The sequence below is a fragment of the Prionailurus viverrinus genome, chromosome B3 (assembly GCF_022837055.1).
Source record: "Prionailurus viverrinus isolate Anna chromosome B3, UM_Priviv_1.0, whole genome shotgun sequence".
Lineage (NCBI taxonomy): Eukaryota > Metazoa > Chordata > Mammalia > Carnivora > Felidae > Prionailurus > Prionailurus viverrinus.
The window spans coordinates 55,680,246-55,692,329 of record NC_062566.1 but is presented as its reverse complement, the minus strand read 5'-3'; the positions used below and the strand labels follow the sequence as shown (position 1 = coordinate 55,692,329).

The 12,084-nt window shown below is 35.8% G+C and overlaps 1 protein-coding gene across 1 annotated transcript in view; it reads right to left on the bottom strand.

Annotated features, from left to right (window-relative positions):
* Positions 1-12,084, bottom strand: part of UBR1 (ubiquitin protein ligase E3 component n-recognin 1) — a 137,288-nt gene that overhangs the window by 109,841 nt on the left and 15,363 nt on the right. The window contains exons 2-3 of the mRNA XM_047862247.1: positions 6,962-7,218; positions 4,282-4,360 (exon numbers count right to left, since the gene is read on the bottom strand). Coding sequence (XP_047718203.1) covers positions 4,282-4,360; positions 6,962-7,218 — 336 coding nt within the window. The remainder of the gene's footprint in view (positions 1-4,281; positions 4,361-6,961; positions 7,219-12,084) is intronic.

The following is a 12,084-nucleotide window of genomic DNA, read 5'->3' as shown; positions in this document are numbered from 1 at the left end:
AAATGGCCAGTGAATGGCGCAGTCAGAACACACACACCTGTATCAGTTAAGTTTGCCATTTTACATGGGTGCAGTTCGTGACAGCGCGAAACAATTACAACACCAAATATCACTGATCACCATAACAAGTATAATAATAGTGATAAAGTCTGAAATACTGCAGGAATTACCAAAATGTGACACAGAGACATGGAGCGAGGAAATGCTGTTGGAAAAATGGTACCAATAGACTTATTTGACTCAGGGTTGCCACAAACCTTCAATTGTAAAAAACACAGTCTGCAAAGCATAATTAGGTGAAATGCAATAAAATGAGGTATGCCTATATATTGTTTTTTGTAATTCACTTTCCTCATTTTAGATAAAGGAAACATTTATCTACACTAAAAATAATCTTAGGGTGCCTGGGTGGCTCAGTTGGTTGAGCGTCCGACTTCAGCTCAGGTCACGATCTCACGGTTCGTGGGTTCGAGCCCTGCGTTGGGCTCTGGCTGACAGCTCGGAGCCTGAAGCCTGCTTTGGATTCTGTGTCTCCCTCTCTCTGCCCCTCCCCCACTCACACTCTGTCTCTTTCTCAAAAATCAATACATATTTTTTTAAAAAAAAGAACATCTTGGAGGAGATTTAGACAATTGGTGCCAATTTGGAAGTGACTTAATACTGAAAATATTAAAAACTGAGCAAGTCACAAAAATCAGATCACTATTAACCCTTGGAAGGCTAAAAAATAATAATAATCTTTAGGGGTGCTCAGTTGGTTGAGCATCTGACTCTTGATTTCTGTACAGGTCATGGTATCATGGGGCAATATTGAGCCCCACCTTAGGCTCTGTGCTGACAGCACCCAGACGGCTTTGGATTCTTTCTGCCCCTCCCTGGCTCACAAAAGAAAGGAAGGAAGGAAGGAAGGAAGGAAGGAAGGAAGGAAGGATAAAAGAAAGAAAGAAAAAGAAGAAAAAAGTTTTTAGATAATCTTTAACAGTGGGTGCTTTTTTATTTTGAGGAGAAAATCCAGAGATTAGTTTTTAGGTGTTTTTAAAAACCAGTAATGCAGTATGTTCTCTCTTTTTATACACACTTTTTTTGTGTGTGCACATTTAAACGCTACTCTTTTAGCAAATTTCAAATAAAAAATATGGTGTTATCAATTATAGTCACCATGTTATATATTACATCCTAAGATCTTATTTATTTACTGTAGGTTTTCTGAAGAGGTAAACTGCAGAGAACCTAGAAATCATGAAGGGTCACATTACACACAGTAGAACAAAAAGCTCGAATTTCAACTTTGTTATTTTTTTGTTTTCAGGTTGTTTGGGCTATTCTACCACTAAAGGTTTTTCTTGGTCCTGTCTTCATAGTGTTCAATCTTCAGTCTGTCCCGTCAAAACTCTTCTTCCTCTTCTCTGAAGCAACACATATCCTTTCTTATTTCTTCTGATCTTTTTTTTTTTAATGGCTTCATTATTTTTCTTTTATGAAGTATTTTATTATACAAAAAAGTATACACAGTGTATAGATAAGTTACAAAATATAACAATGAGATGAATACCCATGAACCCAGCACCCAACCCAAAAAAGTATTACTACTGCTGAAGCTGCCTGTGTATAATAATCCAGAGTCCCATCCTCTTACCTGCCCTGGAGGTTACTACTCGCCTGAATTATGTTTATTAGTCATTCCCTTGCTTTTCTTTAAAAATTTCACCAACTTATTCTCTCATCGAAAGTGTTCTCTTCTCTTCACACTCACTTTTGATGGGTAATATTCTTTAAAGCTTACAGACATAATCTTATATTAGTCACAAAATAGCCCATCCTTCTGATGACCCAAAGATTCATGAGTAGGCCATGTAAGCACCCTCTGTAAGAAGAGTTCTGAAAGACCTCAAGATAGTAAACCTAAATATACTCCATAAAAGAGTGCAGTAGCAATATAAACTGGTTAGCTTTAAAAACTTGAAGGTAGCTTAGTGAAAGGTTCCCAAAATTTAACAAATAGGTTTTTACCAGTCCACAGAAAAACCAGTACAGGAAAAACTGTAGTGAGCTCTTTCACAGAGCTACATGTACACAGCCTTTTGTTTTTTTTGTTTTAATTTTTATTTTTAGAGAGAGAGAGAGTGGCACAAGCAGGGGAGATGGTCAGAGGGGGAGAGAGAGAATCCCAAGCAAGGTCAATGCTGTTAGCACAGACAGAGCCCAACATGGGGCCCAATCCCATGACCATGGGGTCAAGACCCAAGCCAAAAGCAAGAGTCAGAAACTCAGCCAACTGAGCCACCCAGGTGCCCCTACATGTATGCAGTTTAAAGAACTAGTCTTTATACTGGGATTATCCTACTTTCTTGGAATTAAATATCTTTTCCTTTATAAAATGATATAAGATGGCAAGTATATTTGGTTGCTGTTCATGTGTCTTTTTTTAAATTAAAACTGAACTTACTTGGCCAAAGAAAAATTTGAAAACCCTATGTCATATCCAATGTTTTTGGAAATTGTACTGACCCACAAACTCCCAAAGCTTAGAAAGCATAGGCTTAGAAGTCTTTAAATCTGAGGAACTGGAAAACTTTTGTCTTGAGCCTTTACTATCTCTCCCCATTAGTCTCCTACAGTAAAAATGGGAAGAAATTAACAACTTCCTCCTGTCTCTACTACTGGCATTCTTTCTTTGGTTCTCCAACATAAGAAATACTATAATTAATGAAGCTGACTAATGCTTGGGGTGCCTGGGAGGCTCAGTCGGTTAAACGTCCGACATTGGCTCCGGTCATGATCTCATGGTTCATGGGTTCAAGCCCCGCATTGAGCTCTGTGCTGACCGCTCGGAGCCTTGAGCCTGCTTGAGATTCTGTGTCTCCCTCACTCGCTGCTCCTCTCCTGCTCGTGTGTTCTCTCTCTCTCTCAAAAATAAATAAACATTTTTTTTTTAATTAAGAAAAACAAAAGAATTTAACCAATGCTTAATAAAAATCTCATCAGTGATTAGCTTTCCAATCTTGGGAAAACATTTTAACCATACTGTATCATAGGTTCCTCGATCCATTTTTTCTTGTGCACAATAATACCCATAATCTATGCCTATGGCCCATCACTTCCTGAAATAGAAGTAGTAATGTTGAGGCCAGTCTAATTACCTGAACAGCACTTTGAATTCTATGGAGGGCACAGACCTAACTTTGAGATGTTATATACACTTACACAAGACTTTAGGCATGCTTAACAGGATGTTAAAGAAAAACATCAATAACATCAACAACATCTGTCTAAGCCCAGAATATACAACCAATACAATTATTTGAGAAATACATTTCAGCTCAGAATAATAAAGCTGTCTAATGATATAAGAAGAAAGGAAAAAGTCCTCAACCTCGTTAGTGATTATGAAAATTAAGACCACTATTTGATACTATTATGTACCCACTAGATTGGCTAAAATTAAAATGAGTGACAACACCAAATCTCCCAAGTATGTGCAGCAGTGGGAACTCTCACATACTGCTGGAGAGCCCATAAATTGGTATGACTACTTTGGATAACAATATGACACTATTTATTACAACTAAAGAAGATTCATATACCCTAGAATTCAGCATTCTATTCCAGATATATATCTTAGAGAAACTACTGTACATGTGTACAAAATACACAAATAGGAATGTTCATAGCAAAATTGCTCAGCATGATAGCCCCAAACTGGAAACAATCTACATATCCATATACAGTACAATGAGTAAGGACAACATGGATTATTGAACACCATAAAGGTCAGTGGACAAACTACAGCTATATACATAACACTGGGTGAAAGAAGTTACTCAATAAGAAAAAGATACAGCATGACTCCATCTATATAAAGTTCAAAAACAAAATTATTCAGTGTGATTTGGTGATAAGTTAAAAGAGAAATAAAGATTATCACACAAGAGAGAAGAAAGGAGAAAGGTTATCACAAAGGGGGAGAGAAGGGACAAATGGGAGGCCTTTGAGAGCTGGCAACACCTTATTCTTGACCTAAGCAGTGGTTACGCAGGTGTTTGCTTCACAGTTCTTTAAGGGTTTCATACGGTTTATACAATCATTTGTATAAAAATGACCTATCTCATAAAAAATTACAAAGGGCTGCATCTTGAGGTGATATTATGTGATATTTAACCAAAGCTAAAGGTTCAGTTATCAGAACTATTATAGCAGGAATTCAAGTACTGGTCAGGTATTTGGACCAGATGGCCACAAAGTTCCTGCTAATCTAGAGATTTTATGGATCTATTTTCATACCTTGTAACGATGATTTTTATGAACACTATTCTGGAAGCAGTCCATACAGAGTACACATGTTGGGTCAATTGCACAGTCCCTGAAAAAGATTGAGAATTAGATTCCAAAATTCAGAAGACGTCAATGATGCTTAAGATATGACTATAATATAATGTGAATGAGTTTCCCGTGTGGTGCACGAACTGAATATGAAAGTGTCTCAAAAACTGAATTCCAAATAACTTGAGCCATATTTGAATATGTAAGTTTGGATGTTTGGTTTTTGCCTCTTAAATCAACCTCATTATTTTGAGCTTTTAGCTGGTTTCAGACTGTTAAGTTGCAATTCAAGATTAGTTTTGTGAAAAATGATTAGCTTTTTTTCCCATTATCTGTCATCATCTTAACCTACTGCATTTAAAAACATATTTTTACAAACACTGATTGTTCACTGGTAAATGAGGCTTGAATAAAGACAAAATTCATTAGAATGCAAGCAGCCTGGGGTGCCTGGGTGGCTCTGTCGGTTAAGCATCCAACTTCGGCTCAGGTCATAATCTTGGGGTCTTTGAGTTCAAGCCCCGCATCAGGCTCTGTGCTGACAGCTCAGAGCCTGAAGCCTGTTAAGGATTCTGTGTCTCCCTCTCCATGTGTCCCTCCCCCATTAGCACTCTCTCTCTCTCTCTCTCTCAAAAATAAACATTAAAATTTTTTTTAAAAAAAGAAGAAAAAAAATGGAATAGAAGCAGCCTAAGGGCAGGAATGTTTATGACTGTGTTTATGAATGATATGTGCTAAGCACCCAGAATAGTGCCAGGCACATGGTAGGTATTCAATTAATATTTACTGAATGAATGAAAAAAAAATTCAATCTCTCTTAATCTCTTCCCTAATAACTCCTAAAATACACATAAATCTTATTTAACATTTTTCAGGGAAACATTAGAAGCAAATTGGTGAAAAGTGCAAAATTAATTTTTAAAATACTGATTTAGAAGAGTGGAAGAGATGGAATTGGAAAGTTTTAAAAATTATATATATATATGTATATATATACATTTTTTAATGTTTATTTTTGAGAAAGAGACAGAGCGTGAGCAGGGGAGGGGCAGAGAAAGAGGGAGACACAGAATCTCTCAACACAGAGCCTATGCAGGGCTTAAACTCATGAACCACGAGATCATGACCTGAGCTTCAGTCAGATGCTTTAACCAACTGAGCCACCCAGGCACCCCTGTTTTAACAATGATTTTAAAGCCTAATAGGAAATAAAGATAGCCTAATAATACTCTCGAAAGCATACATTATCTACTGTCAAATTTAGAGCAAATTTTCTCAACCTCAGCAGTACTGACATTCTGAACTGGATAATTATTTGCTGGGAATAGAGGAGACTGTCCTGCACACTGCAGGATGCTTAAGTGTCAATCTTGGCCTCTACCCACTAGATGCCGTTACCATTTCCCCAGTTGTGACAATTAAAAATGTTTCCATGACACTTTTGGAGAAATGAGATCTACAAATGTCTACTGTGCTTTAGCTGAAACAGACTAGGCTTCAGCTAAAATTTATGTAAGAAGATAAACCTTACTACCTATGTAGCAAAATAGTACACAAAATATAAAAGCTGACTTTTTTCCTAAGAAAATAGGGTAATGATACTATGTTCTAAACAACTATTAACTACACATAAACCAGTCAAACCTAGAATTACAGGAAGTAAAAGCCAATTCTCTGAATTTATGAAGTCTAAAAATTCACTCCTAACCTAAACTACCTCTAGTAAAGGGAAAAAACTCACTAAAACTACAGTGCAACTAAAATCTAAAAGATGAAAGCTTCAGGCAGGAGCAGGGAGTAAAACCGTTCTCTGTGCTACCATGATTTGTTTTTGTTTTTTTTTTTAAGTTTTTTTTTTTTTTAACGTTTATTTATTTTTGAGACAGTGAGAGACAGAGCATGAACAGGGGAGGGTCAGAGAGAGGGAGACACAGAATCTGAAACAGGCTCCAGGCTCTGAGCTGTCAGCACAGAGCCCGACGCGGGGCTCGAACTCATGGACCATGAGATCATGACCTGAGCTGAAGTCGGACCCTTAACTGACTGAGCCACCCAGGCGCCCCTGTGCTACCATGATTTGTAAGGCAACTGCTCTCACAAAGGGCAAAAACCCTAAGGCTGCTTTCAGTTTCCCTACCACTGGCCTTTTCTACTCAACTTAATTCCAACTGTTGCTATAGGTCCACAATCCCCTGATACCAAATCTCACTTGGTAGAAAAAAATGATGTGAAATGATGTGACGACTATACCATTTGCTGTGAATATTCATTGATTTCTTACAGAAATGCTATGTTTGATGATAGGATCCTGCCCTAACTCTGCTGGAGAAGAGTTCAGAATTCAGAAATACACTGGCCCCAGGGTTTCATATTAAGAGTATGTGGACTACATTAAAAACAAGACAAAAATCTATCCGTTATATACTTTTAGAGAACAGGAAAGTGAGACAACTATTTAAGTCATACGTTCAAAAACAAGCTGTACAAGCAAAAACCGACCTATAAGTGCGTAATAAAAGGAAGTTAATTAAGTAGGATTAAGTATACTATAAATAGTAATAAATTTTTAAAAATACATCATAAAATAAGTACAAAATACCAAGACTGAAGTTAACTAATCCTATAAATTTCTAATTCTTACCTACAAGAGTACGTTGTCTCTCCACTTTTGAAAACCTTCCCACAGAGTTGAAATGCTCCACTGTGCTTCAATTTCTCTAAGCAAATATCCGGATCTTCTCCAAATAAGTACCATTCCAGTGGAGTAAATATAGACATTTGTATACTCTCCTCCTGCTTTTCCAAGTCTGGGTCCATTTCAGCAGAATAAATTTCTGGCACCAACTGTGCCAAATGGTGCAAAAAAGTAGTATAAAAGTCAGCTTGCTGATCCCACCACTGAAAGAAAACAAAAATTACACTTGGTTACAAGTTTCTTCTTAAAGATGTAGGGGTACAAATAATAGCACAATTCTGAAATTTCAGAGAGGCTGATTTACAATATATTCTTATTTTATCCCTTAACAATACAAAAGGAAAGTGGATTAAAAAATAGCCTTGGAAATTAAGTGGCTGCTCACATACCACATATATCTGGGGGGGAAAAAAAAGAGCAGCTGCAGTGGATGAGAATTACCCTTCCCTTCTGGACTGGGCAACTCCTGATCTCTGAAGATAATTCTAATACTAGTCAGGGGCTGTACAGACAAAGCATTCCCCACATTCTTAGTTTAAATGTTGTAAGGAATTGTAACATTTACTGAGAGATCAAAATGAATGAGTAGAAAAGAGTTTTTAGAATGCCAAAAGCACTAAACATAAAAGGAAATGGATTAATTATATTCCTCAAAAGTAAACTTAAACCCTTCTGCTCTTCAAAAGAAACTACTACAGATGGCTTATGTGCCATGTTTATTTGTACATGAAAACATGCTCAACATCATTAGGGAAATGCAAATTAAAATGACAATGAGAAACCCCTACACAACTTATTTGGGTTTAGGTAAAAGAGAATATAAAAAACTGACAATACCAGGTATAAACAAGAATGCAGAAAAGGAAAATGCTAGTAGGAACTGAAACTGGTATAACAACTTTATGAAAGTTTGGCAGTTTTATAGTTAAACATGCACTTACCTTACAACACAGCAATCAAACTTCTAGCTATCTACCTAAGAATTGAAAACTTATGTTCATACAAAAACTTATACATGTATGTTACAAGAGTTTTAAGTTGCCAAAACCCAGAAATAACCCAATTGTCCTTCAACTGGTGAATTATAAACAAACTGTGGTATGGCCAAGCCATGGAATGAATACTGCTCAGGAATAAAAGGCATAAGTTATCAATAAATGCAACATCAAAATGTATTCTTATAAAACCAGTAAAGTTCAAAAGGCTATGCATTGATTGCCTCTTAGCAGTTAGGGCCATGTTCATAGAGCATCTGTGTGAACTGAGCAGAGCTCTCATCTCTGTGCCAAATTCCTGATTCCTGTAAATAAGTGGGTTTCACAGACACTATATGCAGGTTTCAATAACACCATCATCTCATTCTTATCTTCAATCAAACAAGATAGCTTTCCAAGCACCAAGAAATTCCTTTAAAAAAGACATTCGGTGATTACTTGCTGGCAATTTGGGCTTAAATATGAGGTACGATTACCCTAAACCATCCAACCAACCCAGCCCAATCAGTTTTTAATGCCACTCAGTAATAGCAAGCTTAAATGAACATAGGCAAAGGAAACAAAAGGTTGAGTGCACAGCTCTCTACTATCAACCCAATATTAACAATTTAGTTGCAGTTAACATCCTTCTAGTTAAATGAATGTTGCTCATTTGAAATAGGGTGGTTTTCTGGCTTTATTAGTATCTCATTGTTTGTCTTATAATTATGTAAAAACTTGCATTTATACATATTTTGTATTTGTACACACTTAAGCTATATTCTAAAAACTAATTTAAAAATTTCTAAAGGCTATGTACTTTATAATCCCATTTATTTATTTATTTATTTATTTATTTATTTATTTATTTATTTAACTTATATTTTAGAGAGAGTACAAGTGGGAGAAAGGGGCAAAGGGAGAGAGAGAGAAAATCTTAAGCCACCTCCATCCTCAATGTGGAGCCCAACATAGGCCTCAATCCCACAACCCTGGGATCATGACCTGAGCTGAAATCAAGAGTCAGACGCTCAACTGACTGAGCCATCCAGGCACCCTATATCACTCCATTTACAAGACATTGTGGAAAAGGCAAAACTAGTACCAAGATGGAGGACAGCACAGTGGTTTGCCAGGGGTTTATACTACAAAGTAGAAATGACAGAATTTTTGAGTGCGATGGGATTGTTTTATACCTGTGTTATGGTGATGGTTACACAAATGTTGGCAAATGTCAAAACTCACAGAACTGTACAATAAGTTATTTATGTAAAATTTAAAAGTGAATTTTAAAGTACATAGTTTATAAAACGAAAAGGAAAGCCACATATTGAGAGAAAATATCTGCAATAATACACTGAACACTTTCTCCCAAAGATAAAGAATAGGCAAGGACATTCTCTCCTTTGTTCTCTCCTATTCAATATTGTTCTGACGGTCTTAGCTAGTGCAGTAAGGCAAGAAAAAGAAACAAATGGAAAGATGATTGAAAGGGAAGAAGCACACTGTCTCAGGGTCATGAGTTCAAGCACTGTGTTGGGCTCCACACTGGGAGAGGAGCTTACTAAAAACAAAACAAAAAACAAAAAAAACCCCACCAACTGTACTTCTATATACTACCAACAATTTGAAAGTGAAATTTTGAAAAATAGCATTCATAGTAGCATTAAAAATCTTAAAATATTTGGGCATCAATTTAATAAAAGATGTAAGACCTCTACACTACAAACTACAAAACATTGTTGAGATAAATTTCTAAAGCACCCAAATAAATGAAGAACTATATTATGTTCACTGATTGTAAAATTCAATATTAAGATATCTACACTTGCCAAACTGATCTACAGATTCCACGCAATCCCAGCAAACATTTTTGTAGAAATTGACAAGCTGATTCTAAAATGAATATAGAAATATAAAAAATTTAGAAGAGACTCATGCTGATTTCAGGATTCACGTAAATCTATGCTAATTGAGACAGTGTAGCAGAGGCATGAAAAAAGACATATTTATCAATGGAACAGAAGAGAGAGTCCAAAAATGAATCCACACACAGTCAATTTTTTCATGAAAAGGAACCAACACCATTCAAAGAAGAAAAGATGGTCTTCTCAAAAAAATTACAGAGGCAATCAGATATCCTTATAAAAAAGTAAACTTCAATCTATACTCTATGCCAAACACAAAAATTAATTTGAAATGCATCATACACTTAAATATAAAAGCTAAAACCATAAAACTTCTTAATGAAAACTCTTGCCATCTTGGAGCAGGTCAAGATTTCTGGAACGGGGCACAAAAAGCATTAAGCATTAAAAAAATGGATTTGATAAAAATTAAAGCCTTCTGCTCTTCAAAATGAACACGAGTAACTAATATCCAATTCTGCTACTCACTATGCATTTTTCAAATCTTTCACACAACCAAATAATTAAGATTAATTTTGGAATGGATATATGTTAAAATGAACATGCTTCTGCTTCTTGAGTCTATTTAGCTATACCTTCTGTGAAATTACAAAGAAATAGGAAGCAACAAAGAAGTTGCTAATCCAACTTGCTGGTAGGGCACAGGACATCCACCCATAAGCTATCTATATAGCTAAGGCCCTGGCCCTCTTGGCACAGGAACACCCTTGTCCCAAGCTGTGACACTGTTCAGTCCACTAGGAAATGTAATCTAGGCAAAAAACTCATCAAGAGAATAAAGGAACTCTAGAAAAAGTAACAGGTATGGAAAATTACAACTCTTCAGTCTGTAAGAACAAAGGCTAGATAATGTTTATAAAATCATGAGTTTTGACAAGGTGAACATATAATTGTTCATTATACCTTAAATTAACAGATGCCCCCTTAAAAGTGTTAAAAACAATTTTCAGGGCAAAGTACAGAAATCAGAATTTTATTTAGCTATGATAAAATCATAAAATTGTCAAAAGAGTTTTATAAAGCTGAAATATACTTAGAATTAAGAATTTACATAAAGTTCTGTACAGGTAACAAAAAAAGTTACAGATATTTGACTATATATAAAGTTTTCTGAGTGTGCTTTCCTGAAGCTCAACATGCCATCCATAAGTAAATTCAACTCATTAAAACTTTATGTAAATTGGATTATTTGGTGTTGTTTTAGAAGTTCTTTATGTATTTTGGATACTAGCTCTTTATTAGATATATCATTTGCAAATATCTTCTCCCATTCTCTGGGTCGCCTTTTAGTTTTGTTGACTGTTTCCTTCACTGTGCAGAAGCTTTTTATTTTGATGTAGTCCCAATACTTTATTTTTTTGTGTCCCTTGCCTCAGGAGGCCTATGTAGAAAAAAGTTACTGTTTGTGCTCTCTTCTAGGATTTTTATGGTTTAGGTCTTTATCCATTTCAAATTTATTTTTTGTATGCCTTCATTCTTTTGCATGCTGCTATCCATGCAAAAGTGTCTTTTTCCCATCGGATGTTCTTCCCTGCTTTGTCAAAGATTACTTGGCCATATAATTGGGGGGTTATTTCTGGGTTTTCTATTCTGTTCCATTGATACATGTATCTATTTTTGTGCCAGTACCATACCGTTTTGATACTACAGCTTTGGAATACAACTTGAAGTCTGGAATTGAAATGCCTCCAGCTTTTTCTTTTTCAAGGCTGCTTTGGCTATTCAGGATCTTTTGTCATTCCATACAAATTTTAGGACTGTTAGTTCTAGCTCTGTGAAAAATGCTGTTGGTATTTTGATAGAGACTGCATTAAACGTGTAGACTGATTTTGGTAGTACAGACATTTTAACAATATTTGTTCTTCCAATCCATGAGTTTGGAATGTCTTTCCATTTTCTTGTGTCATCTTCAATTTCTTTCATCAATGTTTTATAGTTTTCAGAGTACAGGTCTTTCACTTCTTTGGTTAGGGTTATTCCTATGTATCATGTTATTTTTGGTGCAGTTCTAAGTGGGACTGTTTTCTGAATTTCTCTTTCTGCTGCTTCATTATTGATGTATAGAAATGCAACAGATTTCTGTACATTGATCTTGGATCCTGCGACTTCACTCAATTTGCTTATCAGTTACAGCACTTTTTTGGTGGAATCTTTCAGGTTTTCTATA